This window comes from Pocillopora verrucosa, chromosome 4, assembly GCF_036669915.1.
Source record: "Pocillopora verrucosa isolate sample1 chromosome 4, ASM3666991v2, whole genome shotgun sequence".
In the NCBI taxonomy this organism is placed as follows: domain Eukaryota; kingdom Metazoa; phylum Cnidaria; class Anthozoa; order Scleractinia; family Pocilloporidae; genus Pocillopora; species Pocillopora verrucosa.
In genome coordinates this window covers 5,656,699-5,677,746 of record NC_089315.1, presented here as the reverse complement: position 1 = coordinate 5,677,746, position 21,048 = coordinate 5,656,699, and the positions used below count along the sequence as shown (strand labels likewise).

Sequence of the window (21,048 nt, the reverse complement as noted above, 5' to 3'; positions counted from 1 at the left end):
AATTCTGGGAATGGCGCACGGACAAAGCCTGTTGTAAAGATTTTATGGCATATGTTATTTAAGAACAATTCTCGTATCACAGTCATCTCCGAATCTGCAGATGAATTGGAACCACATGGAGCAGTCACAATCAGCCCATTGGCTCCATGAAGAAAATTAATCACTCCAATAGTTCGTAAATTAAAAGGTAATACAATTAACAAGAGCTAAGGCTGCGCTCTTCTATCACTGATTAAAGAAATAAACGAAAAAGAAATCAAAGTCAAACAGAGTCGACTCCCATCAAAATTTGCTTGTCGTCTGTTTTACCTGAACAAAGAACAAAATATGGCAGACGAGGAAGCAAAATTGACATGTCCGCAAGTTGTTCCGAAATCTTATACCACCCATTCTGATATATTTTAAATACGCGCCATATTGACGCTTTAAATAATGCAACTTAATACCATGTTTTAATACTTCCTGCACCAACAATCCAATTATTATAAAAAGATTTCATCAATTTTATTTAATCATTTTTTGTTCCAGAAAAGCTTTTATAGAAGCTAGCTAGATCTTTATGTTTCAAGCAGTGGTTGATGTATTAGTGGCAGTTGAAGCTGTTTACAAACGACTAATGAGAATGTTTAAACTGAAAGATATTACAGAAACCACTTCACTTTAAGGTCTAAAATGATTAACGTAATCGTCATTGATATATTGAGAAAAATGCTTTCGTGGACTGCTCTGTACATTGTGGTCTGCGTATTCATCATCAGTCGTTAAAACGCTGTGTGTGTGGACTGCATATGGGTTCATACGTTACTTACTTCATTTAATCGCTGCTGATAAAACGAGGAAACGAATTTAATGTTTGGTTTATCATTCGAAATCCGACCCAAAAGCAAATAAATAACTAAGTTCGATGGTCCTTTCTAAGTGGTAATGGTGATTAATTTCTGAGACGAAGAGTTTCCGCAATCCCCTTGAACATTTTACTCTCACAACACAAAAAAATACATGAAAATATCACAAGATTATCTTTCTTAGACTTACTAAATCTTCTTACTCATTAAATTATTAGTTAAAGCAATGTCAACAATATGCATACACCGGGATACAAATGAGAAAGCACACTCTTTGTGAGTGTATTTGTGTTTGTATAGTTTTATTAAACGGGTGAAATCCTTTCGTCTCCACCGCTTAACTTTTTAGATATTTGGATGGTTTCTCGTTTGCCAGCGGCATTAACTGATGTTGTGGTAATGTCACTTATCCTTGTGCGTGCCTTGAGATGAAGGAATTTGTAGAAAGCTCTTTTGAACTGAGGAAGCCTCCATGCGTATAAATAAGGGTTGATACCAGAGTTGCACAACACAATTAAGAATTGCAAATCCCGCAACCAATGAATTAGCACACAACTACAGCCTGAGCAAAAATTTAACAAGTAAATCATAACACAGGCTGGTGTGAACGAAGCAAAAAATGCAAGAAGCACAATCATCAATGCTTTGACTGCTTTGCTGTCCTTTTTTGCATTGATAAGAGTTTTTTGGTTCTCCTGTACATCAGACTTCGTGCTCTCCATTTCTCCCCTCTTTCGCCAATATCTCGATCTTTGGCGCAGTCGTTTAAGTATTCCTACATGAACAAAGATGAGAACTCCACACGTGCTGAGAACAGCAGTGTTTGCAAATATGAAGGAGTAGAATATAAATCCGAGTTTGAAGTATACGAAAGAAAACCCTAGTGCCGCCACCCAAATTAACAGGGATGTTAAAATAGCGCGCTTGGAGGTAACCATGATTTTGTACTTCACTGGCGATGATACGGCCACATATCTGTCTACGGTAAGTGCCATGAGTGTTAGAATAGACGCCGTGCACAAGATAAAGTATAAAATGTGCAAGATTTTGATATCTACGATGTCGAGTTGAAGCGCTTCGCTGGTGTGAAAAGCAACTGACACGGGATCCATAATCGTTCCCACAACCAGATCAGTCGTCGCTAGACTTAACAGGAAATAGTTAAAAGGTGTTTTCAAGTTTCTGAAGGGATCTTTTATGATGGCCAAACAGATGAGAAAGTTTCCAGGAATGGTTAAAATCATCAGGAAAACTGAAAAGGAGGCTGTAAAGTATGAGAGAGCTTTTGGAGGACCAATGTTTGAACATATACTCGACGAGGATGCTAAAGCCATCTAGACTCTCTGATTTGTTCCTGCAGGCGCGTTAAAATCAGTGTATGCGCAAAACTTCGACTTGACACCGATTTGTAAAGGTACTTTCTGGTGTCTTTTATGCACTCACGCCTCCAGCAAACTGGAACTTCTCGGGCCCTCGATGGAATATTCCGTTTTGATCCAACCAAGTGATGCACCTCGAGCTCTTTGGAACAGTATCCTTGTCAACAACTGTGAAAGATCAAAACCATTTAAATAATTTCTTGCATGTGTGTCTGGTTACAATTCGACAGCTTGTCTGACTTTGCGACTCAAATACGAATTACCATGTTGCAGCATTAAGTAAGGGAGGCCACCAACAGAAGATAACTTGAACACAGCTTCCACCTCAAGACAGGTGAAACAGAAGTCAGTGGGATAAATGCTGAGATTTTTGTCTCGCCAGCTGCTTTTTTTGGACAGTGAAGCACATCGGCTAATCAAACGTTATTATGATTTATCTATATCCGTCAGCCCTACAAGAAAAAATAACTTCCATTTTCTCTCAGTAGGAAATATCTATCGCTTATCTAAAATTAACATATACATATACAGAAAGAGGAAAAAACAGCGTCTACGACGGTACACTCAACGACATGATGCCTTTCGCTTTCAAGTTATTAAATTTTGAAGTATTCTTTTTAGGAAGTAAAATTAAATGTATGCATTTCTGACAGGTTACATATTCAATTCAATTCTTAAGCTTTGAATACTCCAAAATATACTCATCGCCTAAATTAGAATCAGTGATCGAGGCTGTACATGTACCATTAACTCAACGTATACATTAGCAGTTCTGGAAGTTGTAATCACATTTTTTTCTTTTTTATCTTTATTAGGTGATTACGTGATAAATAGCAAGGGAGGATGTAATGGTATAATTTTCAATCTCTTAGTTAATTACCCTCAGCGTGGCAGTGCGAACATCCTGAGTTTTGGAGTTTTCCTTTTAGAAAACAAACTCAAGAGGTCTGGCTTTTCAGAGGTTGTTGTAATGATCGTCAAAACAATTCTGATAAATATAATTTAACGGAGTTATCTTTATTCATAAAGTAAAAGTTTCCCTTTAAGTTATACCGCACATTAATACTAAATGCACTTTTTTCATCGCCTTTAATTTTGTTCCGACAATTTATTTACTATCTAAGACAACCGCAATAGCCGCGGATCGTCGCTAAAAGCTCTTTTTCTTAAGTGCTAAGGAGCATAAGCATCATTTCATTCAGTTTTTCTTTTTCTAATTTACTGCGCCTATTTTCACACTGACTTACCGAAAAAAGGGTATCTCTCGAGAAATCATTGTCTATTTGACAATTTGACATATAGTTTAGTCTAGTTACACTTTCCTATCATCAAAATGTCAGTTATCGTACATCTAGTTCCAATTACCACATCCTGATGTTTTCTATAGCTTTGCATTTCTTTCATCAAAGCGCCAACGTAATTGCCGCGATCAAGAAAGTGGTCAAATTGTATTTCTTTTGTCGCTTTATTTGAAGGAGTAAAAGGGCTGAGAAGCTTTTGGAACTAAAGTATTCTACAGTGAAGGAACAAAAAAAGGAAAATTAGATATAACTCTATTTATTAAAAATGATGATTTCCAAAAACCCTGTTGTCTTATATTCTGATCACAAAAGCAGATATATACCGATATTGACCGGTTAAGCTGGTTATTGCGGAGAGAGCTGAAGTAAAATTGTGGTAAAGAGTTAGGAAAATAAACAGGAAACTGAAATGGAATCTATATAGGATAAGATATCAAAAGAAGCAGCCTCTTTGAGGGCGAAATAGCCGTCACGATCAATCTTGAAGAGAGCTGATCGAACTCTATCACCGAGTCGCAGCTTATCGAGGAATTCTAAACATCTGTGCTATTATTAGATGAATTTGTTGGACGATTGTTTATTTACATAGATTAGCAATTAGTTTACATTTCTATCACAGAAATAAAGGTTTTCCTCAGATTCTAACAAAAGATAAGAAACGATAAGACATCATGCTTGTTTACAAAAAATGATTACTCACGTTTCTTAAGAGCTTCGGCCAGGAGATTAAAAAAAAGAAGAAGAAGTTAAGACAGAACTCCGCCACAGTTTGATCAAGAAAGGATTGATTACCCACAGTACGAATACACCGAAAAATACCGAAAAGATCCCAAGTCAGAATCCTATGCTTTAATCGAAACTGAAGTATGGGATATTTATCGCTACATCATGCCTAAATATTAGAAGCGACATAACCTCGGATTGTTTTTTTCATAGTTTAAATTCAGTATGATAGGTATACAGTACTACTCATCATCATGCCAGAGCCAATTCGTATGACTAGTCAGCTAAATATTTTTATATGTGAAAAGTGATAATCTGGTCAGGACCGTACTAACTTAATCACTGATTCATAAACTGTGGATTTTAAAGCTTCTTAAAGTCTGTAACTTGTTTCAAATTCTGTTCGTTTGCTCATGTTTTGCACCTGAAAGCTTAGTATGTTGGGCGTTTCACACAATTAATACTGCATCTATTTCTTATCTTAATGACTTCCACGACTGAATGATTTTCCTAACAATTCTCGTTTCTTTTTTACTGTTTGTTTAGTTTCTGTTTGGTCCTTTCTATCTGTGTTTTAGGCAATCTGCCGAAAGCTGCACCGTGAATGAAGAACGGAGAAAAACTAAAACTGTTATAGGACGATTGTACTGAAAACAGCTCAGTGAGAACATTCTCTTAAAAAAGATAAGAGACGAGCAATAAGACGATGAGAAACTGTTAAAAACGCGATTCAAACGTCATGTTTTGGGGAGAAAATAAACAGGTTTACATGGTCAGATACAGATGTTTTAGAAGTGTTACGGATGACCTAGAGGAAATAAATGAAAATAATTTTTATGTAAATTCTGTGATTAACCGGCAGATACATGATTAACTGGCTTGACAATTCCTTTCGCTTTGTGATATGCTTCACTTATAGATTTGCTTCAATACGCCTTCATCTGTAATTGAGCGAAAAATCTCTCACTTGTGAAATCCTTGCTGCTCAATAAATAGCGTCACCTTACAATGAAAATCAGAAACTTACCTGATATGACTCGCGTGCCCGTGGTGGAAACAGTGGATGAGTCAGACTGACTGACGCAATTACATTAAAGGGCCAATGAGCGAAGTCCAATATATATTATCTCAATTGAGTCAGGAAACAAGAAAACTGGGTCGAGTACACGAAGTCGAAGTTTGTTGGAAAACTTCCCAGAAGAACACTGTGAAATAGAGACAAGTTACGAATTATGCAAGATTGCCTGCTCAGGTAGCCAAACAGAACATAGGATTCCACGGGCGCTTCCAGCGATATAATAATGATAAATGATAATAGTAATAGAGTAAATGTTCTTGAGCATAAATATGGTTTGAGCCCATCTCATAGCTTATTTTTACCCTCGCCTTACAGCTCGTGCCGAAATGCTCTGAGTTGGGCCCAAAACATATTCATACCCAAGAGCATAAACTCTGTTGATTTGATAACAGACCATTAGACTTTATTTTGAAGTAAACTTCTTGTGGATGTTCGAGGGGCGATACCTGATGAGAACTATCATCCTTGTGTATTATAATAACAATGATAACAATAGCGGTGAGATAATTAACAATAATAATGATAATAACAATTATAATAATTACGAAATGATTAACAGGGTCGGAAAACACATTTACAGAGGTCATCTGTAAGGGATGTGATGAAGATACTGTGAGAAGTGGTAGGAACAAGATCCATTAACAGTAATAAAGAAACAAGAGATTGCAGTCAGCGCAGTGATGAACGACACATGTCTTGAGGATCAATTTTGGAGCTCTGAAACAATGAACGTATCAAGTTTTAAATAAAAAAAACTGAACTTAATTTTGCTAGTTGCAGAAAAATAAATATTGGCGGCGTCAACTTTTGTACCGCTTCTGATACACTAAACCACACAGGCTATTTGAAATTTCAAAAACATAAAAAAAATAAAAGCTAAGTTTTTCGTTTGTCTCACGACGTAGTCACGTGTGATGTAGATCTCGACGTTTCGACTGCACACTACTAGTTTTCTTCAGGCGATGAGGTCGACTGGTCATGCGTGATCTTATAAAGCATGATGCTCTGCTGTGATTAATTAGTTGTTTTTCAACAGCTCTGATTGGTGCATTTTGATCCTTGCTGTTCACTTAGTGATTTGCTCCCTCAGCGATCTGCAGTCGCGCGGCTCTTCTGTTGTTGTGTTTTTTGATCGTGGGCATCCACGGTCCTGGAATTTCTATTCCACTATAACTTAGGGTTAAGTCTTATATGAATTGCCCATGGGCGTGTAGTAATGAGGGTCACGATCAATAAACTTTACTTCGTTCCAGAGTGGCTTGTGTCCGGTGTTGTGGGCATGCTCTGAAACGGCGGAATGTCTCGATCGTGCTCCTTAATTCTGTCTTGCATAGGTCTTCAAGTCTCTCCGATGTACACCTTGCCGCATTCACAGAGACTCCTGTAAACTACGCCATCTTGTTTAGCCGGGTCGACAGCGTCTTTTGGTCGTACTAGCTGAGATCTTGGCGTAGTCTCCAATTTGAAAACAGCGCGTATGCCTCGTTGTTGTAGGCAACGGCGAAGCTCTTCGGACAGACCTTTGACATAAGGTAAAAACGCAGTAGCTTTGAATTTTTTGGCTGGTCCGGAACAGTTGTTTGGTTTTCCGGTCTTGGTTTCTGCAAGAAATAAAACGGATAACCATTAGAAACCAGAACAGATGACAGACGTTTTTCTCCTCGGAGATGACTGAGGGTTTTTTTACGAGACGTTTGGCGCTCTCGTAAAGGCACTTAACAATACCGCGTTTTACTAATTGAGGGTGGTGTGAGTCATACGCTAAGTATTGATCGGTGTGCGTAGGCTTCTCGTATACGCTGATGGTGAGGCGGGCGTCAGGTTCTCTTAAAACTGCGGTGTCTAGGAAGGCGAGTTTGTTGTCTTTCTCTGTCTCCATGGTGAAGCGGATGGAAGGCTGCTGGTTGTTTAAATGCTGTAAGAAGTCATCTACGTTTTCGCGATCCAGTTTGGTAAATGTATCGTCCAAAGATCTGACAGACTGCCTGACCAGCAAGTTGTCCGAAAAGCTGCTTCAATCTAATTCAGTGATATTACATCAATATTCAAGCACTACCCTGAATGTCCGCTGAATTGAAGTAACGTTTTTCCACACTTCCGAGCCTTGCTGTGCCATCGTATTTTGGCTATCATTCTAGACCGTCCTTGCTCCGAAGAGCTGTCCTGACATTCCCTTGCGGAACCGATATTTTATTGAAATTTACATTTAAGGACTCCTCGCCCAATATAAAGAGATCTTTTTAACTCAGAATGTGACGGCTTAGAGGGGAAAAAAGAACATGGCGTTTTGTTGCAGCGTGCTTCGGAGATCACTACCGACTGACCTCTCTCACCGTAAGTAGCTCGCGATTGGGTTGATGGCAGCTTCGTCTATTTCTGAAGGGACTTGCAGAACAAACTGCTGTAATTGTCACCATGGATAACAATTCTAACGGAGATTTAGACGATGAAAGTGTTCCGGATACCTTGAAACCTCCGCCACGCTCAAAGTCTCGAACAAAGTCAGTGGACGAGCTTGTGGCACATTTAGAGGAACAGAACAGGTGAGTCTTCACTAGACAGGATTGCTGTGATTTATTACATTCCTTTCTTGTGTGAATAAAATGACAAGAATTTAAAAGGTGTGTAAATGATTAATTAAAATTTTCGATGTTTATTTCACCCTTGATATTTCAAGATATACTGTTTGAAAGTTATTGCTACAGAGTATGTGACTATGTACATTGAATTACAATATCAGAGACGCTTTTTAACCTTTAATCGAGGCTAAAGAATTTTTGCCCCTCTATATCGAGAACGAGAGGTCTCAGAAGCATAATTCATCTTTCTACCCGAAGATTATTCATTTCACTTTTGTTTCATCGTTGTGGGCTTTTCTGGTAAGCTCTTGTTAATATTCTCGTGACTTTATTTCCGGCACATGATACTGTTTCTTAAGCGGCCAAAATACTGCGTTAAGTTAAAGTAAAGACATATCAAAGGAAAGGAACCTCTCAAATAATGATTATATGTTTTTGGAGCTGACACTTTAAAGTCTACATGCTCTTAAAGGTAACTAAGTGAACGCTCTAGTGAATCGCTAATTAGATTAACAAATAACTCAGTCAATTGGTTCAAAATTTGCATATTATTCGATCGGAAATATTACAGCTGTGTGAAAGGGCTATATTGTATTGGTTTTTGTGTTGTGTGATCAATTCACAAACAGTAACTTTAAAGAAAATTAATATGAAGTCAAGATAGATTGTTATGTGGCCTTGGTAAAGAGTGTGTGCTCATAAATATTAATCATTTTTTATCATGGGGAAAAGGGATTTCTGATGGGTGACAGGATATAATCTGACAGCTGTAGTATAACAAATGTTAATTTTGATTTAATAGATCTTTATTCAATTTTTTGATCATTTGTTATTTTATTTTATCATTGCATGCAAATTTGTGTTAATTCAAATATTTTATTTTCCGAGCTCAGTTTAAAATAAATCTTAAAAATGTCACTTCCTATGATCTTTACCCTGTGCAAAAAATTTCTTGAACAATGTCATTTGCCTGTAAGTACTGGTGGGACCAACCAATTACCACTTGCTTAGTTTTGTTTTACCCAATGTAGGGCCCTTAACCTTCTTATGATTACATTATGAAAAAAGGAACAAATGTTTGAAAATGGTAAACATGTGAAATACTAGAGAAAAGTTTTGAAATAATTGTCTTTTTAATCCTTCAAAATTTCGTTTTGGCTTTATTGTGCAGAACCACTATTTTGAAGCTATTGCAGAAGAGAAATTTACAAATTTGAATTATATTCAAGCAAATTAGATGGAAAGTAAATTTTAAATTGTGTTACACCCCAGATTTATTTTTTCAGCAGCCACAAACCTTTTGAGCATGCATGCATGCTAAATACCTTGAATAGAATGTTTTAAATGCTTCAATGTCTGAAACCTTGGTTTGAGTGAAACCTTCTGTAAATAACCAGCCCTCAGTGTTGTAAGTGCTTCAGTGTCTCAAACCATGGTTTGAATAAGACCTTGTGTATATTCAAGCAAATTATATGGAAAGTAAATCTCAAAGTGTGTTACACCCCAGATTTATTTCCTTGGCGGCCATGAAACTTATGAGCTTTTATGCATGCTAAATACCTTGAATAGAAATTTCAGGTCTGATTATTTTAAACAAAGTTAAGCCACAATCCTCAGTCAAGCCAAACCTTCTATCTGAACATTTATTATTGTGAACAGTGTAAAGAGGACTGAAAGCTAACAGTGTAAGGACATTTATTTATTTATTCAGTCAACCTTTTTATAGAGAAAGCCCAGTGATTTCTTGAAACCAATGTTTGGGTTAGACTTACTCTAAATAATCAGCCTCCAGTGTTTTAAGTGCTTTAATGTCTCAAACCTTGATTTGAGTGAAACCTTCTGTTAATAACCAGCCCTCTGTGTTTTAAGTGCTTTAGTATTTCAAACTATGGTTTGAGTGAAACCTTCTGTAAATAACCAGCTCCTAGTGTTTTTATTTCTTTAGTATCTTAAACCATGGTTTGAGTGAAACCTTCAGTAAATAACCAGCCCCTAGTCTTTTAATTGCTTTAGTGTCTCAAACCTTGGTTTGAATGAAACCTTTGGTAAATAACCAGCCCTCGGTGTTTTAAGTGGTTTAGTGTCTCAACCTTGTGTAAATAACCAGCCCCCAGTGTTGTAAGTGCTTTAGTATCTCAAACCATGATTTGAGTGAAATCTTCTGTAAATAACCAGCCCCCAGTGTTTCAAGTGCTTTTAATTAGTATCTTAAACTGTGGTTTGAGTGAAACCTTCTGTACATAACTAGCCCTGGTGAAAATCTTTCAAGGATCTTTAAGGATCTTACAAGATCTTCATGAGGACCTTTGAGGATCCTCTTGAGGATCTTCATGAGGATCTTCAAAATTCTTGTTAAGATCTTCAAGGATCCTTCATTTTCTTGTCAAGATCTTCAAGGATCTTTGATTTTCTTGCCAAGATCTTCAAGGATCTTTGATTTTCTTGCCAAGATCCTCAAGGATCTTTCATTTTCTTGCCAAGATCTTCAAGGATCTTTGATTTTCTTGCCAAGATCCTCAAGGATCTTTCATTTTCTTGCCAAGATCTTCAAGGATCTTTGATTTTCTTGCCAAGATCTTTGAGGATCTTTGACTTTCTTGACAAGATCTTTAAGGATCTTTCATTTTCCTGTCAAGATCCTTGAAGATCTTTACATGAACTTTGAAGATCCTTGAAAGATCTTTGAAAATTCTTTGAGGATCTTCCAAATTCTTGTTAAGATCTTTGAGGATCTCTCATTTTCTTGACAAGATCTTCAAGGATCTTTTTGAAAATTTTGAAGATCCTTAAAGATCTTGGAAAGAAAATAAAAGACCCTTAAAGATCTTGGCAATAAATTGAAAGATCTTTGAAGATCTTGGCATAAAAAAGAAAGATCCTTGAAGATTTTGACAGCCAAATTAAAGATCTTTGCAAGAGATTTGAAGATCCTTAAAGATCTTGACAAGAATGGCAGTGAACCTAATGAAGATCCTGGCAAGGAAATGGAAGATCGTTGAAGATCTTAGCAAGAATGTTATAGAACCTTCGAAATTTTGACAAGAAAATAAGCATACTTAAATCCTCATACTAAGTTAAAAAGAAAAATTGAACCAAACATAAAAAAATGAAGATAAAACTTTTTTTTATTGCTAAACGAGAATTACCCATCCTCTTCTAGTAGGACTACTTCTACACTATTTCTGTTCAGACTTTAGGTTAGTACTAAGATTTTCATTTTCCAAAAAATCTGGCAACAGTCCAGCTCAAAGATAAGAAGACCAAAATATATGTGTTAAACTTGTCTAGGACTAGACTATGACCAGACTCAGACTACTCTTACAGAGGGGGTAAACATGAAAAAAAGGCAAACAAGAGTACTTCAATGACTATATTTCTGAACCATATTAACCTATATACCAAAGGAAAGCTTAGGAATCACACATACTGAATATAACTAATATGTTGCCCTAAACTAATTTGTTATTTGACATCAGATCAATTTGTCCACCACATGGTGTGAAAAACCTAGGTAAACTTGAGAAAAGATAACTGCACAAAGATTGCATGAAATCAAGTGTTTTTAGTGTCAAAACAAAGTACTAGGGTCGTTCTTTTGGATGAGCTGAGGAACTTTTGGAGTCGTTTATATTATGGGCACAATGCCCATTCAAAGTTCACCGAGATTTACAATTATTATTGCGAGTTATTCCACAACATCTTACTTAAAATTCAGCTTATAGAGAAACTGTCAGCTTATCCAACTCAACTCAGTAAGAGGATACAGCCCTGAAAACTTCAGATTAATTGAACTAATACATCCTGAGGTACAAAATAAGGGTTTTCGGGAATTCATATGACAACCTCTAAAAGAGCTTTTTAAGTTGGTTACACAGAACCAAGTAAATTCACACCTTCTTCAGAAACATGTCCTTCAGTGAGCGTCGAGGAGAATCTCTCTAGATCGATAAGCCTGTATCCTTGTCCCTGTAACACATCATTTGCATCCTCACTCTCCAAGAGCTCAGAGTAAGAATCATTAGGCGAGGATGGCATCTTCATTTTCTTTCCAGAAGTACCAATGAATTCTTTTTATTCAGCCTCACAGTCAGAGCAATCGCGAGACCTGCTTGGAGTTTGATTGACGATTTCGGTTGTTTCTGTCTCTCTTTTCGGTTGTTTCTGTCTCTCTTTTCGCTTGTTTCTGAACTCCAGAAAACGCCTTTCCTTTACCTTTATTTCTGTGTACATTTTCCCTTTAGTTCCGACCATTGTCGATGATATTTGCCGTAAAAACGAGCTTCTTATGTTTTTATGCGACCGTTAAAAATCTCGGCGCGTATAAATTCCTATCCCATAATGCAAAACCCTATTTGTTGTCATGTAAGTAGTCACAAAGTTTCCCGAAAGCCTCGAGCATGGCGTTGCTATGCGGTAACCTTCATTACACTCATTGCACAATAATTTTCTGCGAAAATTCCTTGTTGTGTTTAAATTATAAAACAGTGAGCCCTCAATTTACAATTTTGTTATGTTTGAAATTACTTGAGGATTTCAAAGGAACCTAAGTCATAATGCAGAGATGTGGTAGAGATCTTGACAAAGTTGCCTTTGAGATCCACATCAAATTCAAAAAGGATCCTTACAAAGAGCTGTACAAAATCATGAAATGAATCTTTTAAAGATATTTGGAAGATCCTTTTCAATTCCTTGAGGATCTTAAAGGATTGTAGAACAGATCATGCAAAGATCTTGACTAGGATCCTTGTAACTCCTAATCAAATTCTTAAGGATCTTAGCAAAGATGATGATTTTAGCAGGATCCCTAAAAGGTTCTTTTGAAGGTCTTTAAAAGATCCTCATTAAATCCTTGAGGATCCTGAAGGATCCTTGAAAAGATCCTGCAAAGATCTTGACTTAAGGATCCTTGTAAGATCCTGATCAAATTCCTAAGGATCCTGGCAAAGATCTTTACAGGATCCTTGAAAGGATCTTTTGTAGGTCTTTAAAAGATCCTCATTAAATCCTTGAGGATCTTGAAGGATCCTTGAAAAGATCTTGCAAAGATCTTGAGTAGGATCCTTGTAAGATCCTGATCAAATCCTTAAGGATCCTTGCAAAGATCTTAATAGGATCCTTGAAAGGATCTTTGGAAGGTCTTTAAAAGATCCTCATTAAATCCTTGAGGATCTTGAAAGATCCTCAAAAAGATCCTGCAAAGATCTTGACTAGGATCCTTGCAAGATCCTGATTAAATCCTTAAGGATCCTTACAAAGATCTTGAAAGGATCCTTGAAAGGATCTTTTGAGGGTCTTTGAAAGATCCTTGCTAAATCCTTGAGGATCTTGAAAGATCCTTGAAAGGAACTTTGTGAGGATCCTTATGAGGATCTTTGTAATATCCTTTGAGGATCTTTATCAAATCCTTGAGGATCTTAACAAACGTTTTTGCTTACAAAGATCTTTGAGGATCTTTTACAGATCCTTTAAAGATCTTTTAAAGATCCTTGTCCTTAAGGATCTTTGGCAGGTCTTTGTCAATCCTTGAAGATCCTCAAAGATCCTGTGAGGTTTTTCACCAGGGAGCCCCCAGTGTTGTAAGTGCTTTAGTGTCTCAAACCATGGTTTTAGTGAAACCTGTAAATAACTAGCCCTCAGTGATGTTAGTGCTCTAGTGTCTCAAACCATGGTTTGAGTGAAACCTTCTGTAAGTAACCAGTCCTCACTGTTTTAAGTGCTTTAGTATCTTAAACCATGGTTTGAATGAAATCTTCTGTAAATAACCAGCCCTCTGTATTTTAAGTGCTTTAGTATCTCAAATCTTGGTTTGAGTGAAACCTTCTGTAAATAACCAGCCCTCAGTGTTGTAAGCGTGTTAGTGTCTCAGTCACCTTGGTTTGAATGAGACCTTGTGTAAATAACTAGCTCTCAGTGTTTTGTGTGCTTTAATGTGTCATCTTTAAAGTATAATGTACCACATTCATTTAGGATTATTTCATGAGGATAACAGTACAAATTTATCCCTTCATTAGGTTGTTAAGCAGTGATTCTAAGGCACTGACCACCATTCCAGATGGAGCGTCTCCAAGCCTTGCCAAAAAGAGATGGTCAGCTTGCAGTGCAGGAAGTAACTCTCTAGATGCTACAAGTGACAGTCCAGAGACACCAGACAACTATGATGAGGTGTGTGGTGAAGCAGACACTTATCACGAGTGGGGACAACTCATTGGTCATTGGTCTGATTCTCAGAGGAAGAAACCAAAGTTTATCAGAGATATGGTTAGGATGGGTGTTCCAAATGCGCTGCGTGGAATGGTATGGCAGTTGCTCTGTGAAGCTAGTGACTCTCCTCTTAAAGAACAGTACCCTCAGCTCATAAAGGTTAGTTTCAGTCACCAGTAATGTGAATGCAGCACTTGGCAAATTTCCTGTAAATGCACAGCATATGTATCTTGTGTTTTAGTGGTGATAGATAGATAATTTCATTTTATTGATAATTAAGGGATTTGAAACAACTCTTTAACTTTATGTTGCTTATTGACATTTTTCACACAATTTTTAGTAATAAATATGTTTTAGGACTTTTGAATTACGAAAAGATTTTTCATCACAGCACGCTGTATTCAAAGTTAGATGTTTCAGGTAACATCATTCTGTTGGCAAGCCACAACTATTAGCTTAATTTCTTTTTTAAAATTGATCAATAAATATTAGTTTTCGAAGAAGTTTCCTTCGATTTTTTTGTTTTGTCACCTAATTTCAGAGCAACTCAGCATGTGAACGGATGATCAAACGAGATATTGCTAGAACCTTTCCTGATCATTCGTTCTTTAAAGATAAGGATGGCATTGGTCAAGGAACTCTTTATAATGTTATTAAGGTAAACCAGTAAATTTTAAGAAATGTCAGCTATTAATCCCTTTACGCCCTAACTTAGGTATGCTCTATACTGTTCTCTTTACATTTTTTAAGGTTCTGAAAAGGAGAATTTGTTTAACAATCAAGAGTTCTTTAGTTGTTGATCATTTCCCTTATTCTCATGTCCGTAATGTTTTATTCAGGGTGATATTGTGAGGAGAAATTAGATGCCAGTCACTTTAGGGGTCAATGGGTTAATTATTGCCCAGTATTTATGGTTCTATGTAAATTTGAGACTTATTTTAAATTAAATATGTGCTTCAATCATGATTCTAGTGGAGGTTTACTGGTCAGATAATTAAATTTCATGCTTCCTGTGCATAAATACGAGTTTAAAGATTTTGGATGAATTTTTTTGGAACTGCTATTATTGTTTCCACATTTTACTTACACTTTCCACTACATGTACATAATTTAAAGTAGAGGATTTGGTAGAACTTGAAGGAGTACTAAGTTTTTTTCTTTATTTTTTGAATTAGGCATACTCTGTTTGGGATAAAGAAGTGGGATATTGTCAAGGTAGTGCATTCATAGTTGGCATATTGCTTATGCAGGTAAGGACGTTATGAACTAAATCTTTAGTTTTGTTTGCTTTTGATTGTTTTTTATCATATGTTTCATCTTTGTACAAAGATAATGTTAATTTTCCTATTTTTTCTGTTTTAGATGCCTGAGGAAGATGCATTTTGTGTATTTGTAAAGCTCATGCAGGAATATAGAATGAGAGAAATTTTCAAACCTACAATGGCTGAACTAGGACTTTGCATATTTCAGCTGGAAAGCATGTTGCAGGTTTACTAAAATTATTTTCATTAACACAATTGGTTGGTTTATTTTCTTTCACATCAAAGAGAGGCGAGTATGATAATACAATCAGCATTGTAGTGTGTGTACTTCACCTCTGGTACCACACTAATAGCTGGGATAAATTTGCATGCTCATGTTATTTTGCATTACACAGTCTAGCTGTCTGTTTCTTATTTAAATAACCCTCTTTCTACCTTTCAGGAACATCTTCCTCTTCTGTTTTCACATTTTCAAGCCCAGGTATTTCCAATTTCAGAATATTATAGTACTGTACTTTTTTGTTTTTGGAATGTGGATATTAAAATGCCTCTTTAACCACAAGTTTAGAACCTTGTTTAGACATTTGTAAACATTTCTGTATTTTCCCTAGTAGTCAAACAAGCTCATGCCATATCCAGCTTGGACAAGGTTACTTTTTCCAGCAAGCTCCATTAACCCTTTTAACTCCCATGAGTGACCAAAAAATAATTTCTCCTTACAATTTCTATACAGTATCAAGCCGACAAGTGATGAGAATAAAGAAAAATATCAATTAGGGGTTTATAAGTTGATGCAATACCAAATTCTCCAAAAAAACATCACAAGAACTGTATGGCAGACAATAAGGAGAATTACAAATGAGATCTTGGGAGTTAAAAGGTTAAGCTCCCTCCAGAAAGTTTTTCCCTTTTGGCTTGACAAATGGTTCAATACACGACGTTTCCATATTGTTTACTTCATGTACAACTATAATTTGGATAGTGCCAGATATCTGTTTTTTAAAAAAAAGAAAACAAAGACAGTAGTAATTTTGAGAGACTAGCCTATGTCTTCAATACTTTCTTTGACACCAGGGATTCCATACAGCCATGTATGCTTCATCATGGTTCTTGACGCTTTTTGCCTCTGTATTTCCTCTGAATGCATCATTCAGAATCATGGATGTCTTCATTTGTGAGGTGAGAGGTGATAAACGATTGAAGAATTTTCAATTATCAAATATTTCGCTTTTAGAACGTGTGCTCATACAAGCAAGTCAATTTACCCACTTTCAAGCCTACCAAGAACAAAGTCAGTGTAACTGTATTTAAACATTTCTGCGATATGGACTCTTTAAAAGTATTGGTTACTTTTTCGTTTAGGGAAGGGAAGGTCTGTTTCGTGTAATCATGGCAATGCTCACCCTTGGTCAAGATGAGATACTTGAACTTGATATGGAAGGAATGCTGAAGGTGAGTCAACCAGCCGTGCATTGGGTGCTCAGGTGATAATGGTAGTAAAATTTGGTCTTAAGACTCTTAGCTGTCCATGATAGAGAACGAAAGAAAAGAAGCTGTTGGCTCTCAGTCTTTTAATGCTGGTCACCAGCAAACGACTAAGTCTGGTCAATATTCTTGATGTAAATCAGCGCTTTGGAAACGAAAGGTCCGTCACTTTTTGTTGTGCCTTTATCACTTAGCTGCCGATCGTTCAAGAGTAGGATTTGTACATTCTGTTTCGATGAACTTGTTCCAATTGGCGATGGAAATAAACGCCCAGGTTTAATAATTGTCACTTGTCGCCCAACTGGAAAAATTTTATTTCGGACCCTGCCTTATTAGGTCTCTTTGGCTTGGCAAGGCCGATGGGATAGCTCTGAGTCCCAACATAGAAAAAGTTAGAAAGACAGGTTTTGATAAAATCGTTAGATGTTGCTGAGAAGACGTTATTGTCATCTGTATGTATCCTCATCTTGTCACCTCAGCCACTGAAATCTTACAGTTGTACCATTATAACAACCGGCATCAAAGTTGATTGTTTCATTTTATCTTCCTTCTTCCTAATCAGTATTTTCAAAAAACTATGCCAGACAAGTACGAAAAGGACATGAATGTTCTGATGAAAGCAGCTGCCGAAGCCAAAGTGAGCACCAAGAAATTAAAAAGGTACATCCACTGGCAGCTGTGTCGACCTTAATAACTTGTAAACTACTGAACTTCCCCTGCCCACTCCCATTGGTGCCCTGGATATTCATATCAGACGCTCGCTCAGTCTATAGGGGTGCGTCAATCCAATTCCTTTCGCGCGTTTATGTTTTAGGCTGGAGAAGGAATACACGCGGGTAAAACACAAAGAAGCAGAGGACAACGAAGAACTACGACGATTGAAGACTGAAAATAGACTGCTGCTTCAGAGAATCGACGAACTAGAGAAGGTCAGTGCAGTTCGGATGTGTACTTGCATATATGATAACAATAGGCTAACTTAGGCACTTAACAAGTAACTTTGTTTTTCTTCACGTCCATTATCATTATTGGAAGTTGCATTGGGTTACTGAAATTTTACTTCCGAGTAATGACGACAAATTTTTTTACTAAATCTGAGTAACCTTTTGATTTTCATGTCCAATAGGAGAGTGCCAGTTTAGCAGACAGATTGATACAGGTAACGGCTCTTTTTGGTTGAGTGTGATCTTGATAAAAATTAGGTTGTTATGCATTTGCCCACAGCTTGGGACAAAGACAAAGAAACTCACCGAGAATCAGTGTCAGTATCAATTAGTTCAGGCAAACACTACTATATGTATTTGTGAAGATGGTTAATCCTAAGGATGTTTGGTATTAGGTATGATCTCTGAAAAAAAAAGTTTTTGTACTGTTTCATTTTTCTATTGCCGTTGTGGCAAAGTGTGCTTGACCAGATCTTTCACTTCCTACCATTTATCAATTTTAGGGTCAAATAACTCGAGCGCAGGAGCAAGAAGAAATTTACGCTCTAAAACGAGATCTTGTTGTTTTGAGAAGACACGATAATGCAACTGCTGCTGCACTTTTAGAAGCCAACAGACGAATAGAAGAACTATCCATGTTTAAGGTACTTTAATGTCTGTCGAAGCTCTGATTTCGTTAGCTTTCTGTACCTTTCACTGAAAAGAGGACATCACTAATACGCGAAAGGTAATTTCGTCCAAAAAAATTGTACCTTTGATTTTGTATTCAGGCGCTATTGCTCGCTTAGTGATTATTTTAATGTGAATGGCCTATCGCTTACAAACGCGAGAAAGGAATGAAATCGTCGTGCAAAACAAAGAGAGTTAATTGCGGAGAAACAAAAATTATAGAGAACGTATATTGGTCTTAAGTGGTCAGACCTCTGTGCTTCAGATCGTAATCTGAAGCGAGTCGTGAGTTTTTCGTTGTACATGAATGGGCATACCTACCTTTCGGTGTACAGCAAATCCTCTTTTTCCCAAATTTGTTTGGTCAAGATGGGAGAACACTGTAACTCCTTTTCTTGTTTCTCTTTCCATCTACGATGTTAGAGTTGCAAAAAGAACGCGGCTAACCTTGACTCACCCTCACTCTATTCGCATATTTCCCAACAGAATCACATAATCAATGAGATGAGCGGGCGACAAGATGCCTCTCCTCCCTCCCCACGGGACGTCAAGATCATTGCATTGGAGGCGGAACTGGAAGAGTACAAAAAGAGAGAATCCAAAACAAACCAAGTGCTAAATGAACTGACGAGGAGGTCACGAGATTTAGAAAATGAGGTTTGTTTTTAAGGGATATTGCATAGGGTAATAAACAGGGAGATAAAGGTTGCATTTAGGTTGTCATCAAAGTATTACTATCTCAGTCGCAGCGATGAGTGCTGCAAAGTTATCAAATCGTACAAAGCAGACAAAACACTTGTTCACGATTGGAATCAAAAGAATAAAGTAAACTTTACAAGCATGAAAAAAAGAATTATAAAATAGCGCGCGTGCTTGCCCAATGTAAGTCCTATTGAGCCGCAACGAACAAAATCTTTATTTACGCACACCCGTGCGTAAATAAGATGACGTGAGCATTTTTTGTTCATTGTCGCTCTGTTCAGTATAAAAGAATTTGCTCATGCTTTTAGCTGTGCGTATATCGAGTTATGGATGCACTTGGGAAATTTGGAGAGCACTCAAAAAGCTAGAGTTGCTCTCGGCTGCGCCTCGAGCTACTCTTACGCATTTTTCGTGCTCTCCAAACTTCCAGCTTGCATCCATAACTCGATATACGCACGCTAAGCATGAACAAATTCTTAATTTTACAGGGTAAAGTTACACCCTCGTTTCGAAGTGTAGAATAGAAATTGAAACTTCGACATCAATCGACATACGGTTGTACACGTCCCAACTTCTAGAATACCCACGAGGTCTTTTATTTGTTCATAATAGTCGGTGATTTTACTGGTAATAGAGTGCTCTCTGCGGTAGAATCAAGTGTCATCGTCAAAATATACCAAAATTATTCATAAAGGTTCTTATTTTATTTTATCAGCTACTCTACATCGTGTAACTTGCATATTATGTGATTCGTTTTCGTAAGATCATCTTTTGCCTGAATCTCCGATTGCTGACTATCTAGTGAAGTGATTTTGTCCATTTTGTAGCTTTACCTTGCCAAAGAAAGTACAGAGGGAGCGACCGTTTCTCAAGTGGAGGAAGAAGTCCAGAAAGATGAAACAATTATTTGATTTTAAAACAGTTGGTGAATCAACGACTTTGGATGAACATGCTGATGTAATCAAAGGACGAGCAATGCATTACAGGGTCGAATCGTTTAGCTGATGTGTTACTGAAGCACACAAAAACAGTTGACCTCGTGTACAGCTGGAACATCCGTTAAATAATGACAATTAAGTCATTCAGCTCTCATACAACTCAGTTACCTGGCTTTATCAGGCCAAAATTGGATAATTTATTTTTATTGACATGCAAAATGCTGTAATTTCCTTTCCTTTTTTTAAATTTTCGTAAGGATAAACTCGTAATGGTCATCGTTGAGACGGAAGAAGTGAGTTTACAAGTGTATAAAATGAAACTGTCTCTTGACTATGGTTAAAATGTAATGAACATATTTGATGATATAAGGAATAATTATAAATACTGAGAAGCATTTCTTAATGGAACTAGAGAAAGAAGGATTTGGGAATAACTTTGTTCAATTTTTCTTAGTTCTTTCTAGTTTTGGAATTTTTCTTCAGTGGCAAAATAGTTTACAAACCACATGAAAGAAAAATTAATCACCTCGAATCCTCTTGTTTCTTAAGAGAATTGTATATAGTAAAAATGAAGGTATCGAACTGAAATCCCTTGTTGAGATTGTAAAAAAGCGAAAGCTGTAAAAGTTATTGTGGAAAGTTGTGCTTTGTATGAGAAATTAAGGAATTTCAATTTTTCTGGTAATTGTATCTTCGATTTAAGAGTTCAAATATTATCAGAGTACCTTAAAATATTGATGAAGAGGATAGTCTACTGTATGGTTCAGTTTTGCATTTGTTATCTTTTTAAAAAGTATGTGCAAGTCATTGGAAAAAGAGACTAGACCAGGTTTCTGTGGTCAATAAATACGGAAATTATTTCACGGAAAATTGAATTTATCACTTGGATTTCCTGTTCTTGATTTCTTCTCCAGTCTTCAAATATAAATCTGTATCCTCTAT

General features: G+C 36.8%; 2 protein-coding genes across 3 annotated transcripts; one reads left to right on the top strand and one right to left on the bottom strand.

Moving 5' to 3' along the window:
• Window positions 1-417: 417 nt before the first annotated feature.
• Window positions 418-5,312, bottom strand: LOC131794721 (adrenocorticotropic hormone receptor-like). Of its 2 annotated transcripts, XM_066165134.1 has the most exons (3): window positions 5,276-5,312; window positions 2,488-2,676; window positions 418-2,392 (listed from the first exon to the last, which is right to left on the bottom strand). In XM_066165134.1, exon 3 carries the CDS (start codon window positions 2,177-2,179, stop codon window positions 1,151-1,153), a length of 1,029 nt encoding a protein of 342 aa, XP_066021231.1. In that variant the 5' UTR covers window positions 2,180-2,392; window positions 2,488-2,676; window positions 5,276-5,312; the 3' UTR covers window positions 418-1,150. The 2 variants fall into 2 exon arrangements, with proteins under 2 accessions (XP_066021231.1, XP_066021230.1); XM_066165133.1 differs by having other exon boundaries at window positions 418-2,676.
• A 2,115-nt stretch (window positions 5,313-7,427) lies between these two features.
• Window positions 7,428-20,976, top strand: LOC131794728 (EVI5-like protein). Its single transcript, XM_059112275.2, has 14 exons — window positions 7,428-7,869; window positions 13,917-14,265; window positions 14,648-14,764; window positions 15,282-15,356; window positions 15,469-15,594; window positions 15,811-15,849; window positions 16,443-16,547; window positions 16,731-16,820; window positions 17,416-17,513; window positions 17,668-17,782; window positions 17,980-18,012; window positions 18,301-18,441; window positions 18,953-19,123; window positions 19,996-20,976. Exons 1-14 carry the CDS (start codon window positions 7,742-7,744, stop codon window positions 20,077-20,079), a joined length of 1,671 nt encoding a protein of 556 aa, XP_058968258.1. The 5' UTR covers window positions 7,428-7,741; the 3' UTR covers window positions 20,080-20,976.
• Window positions 20,977-21,048: the final 72 nt, after the last annotated feature.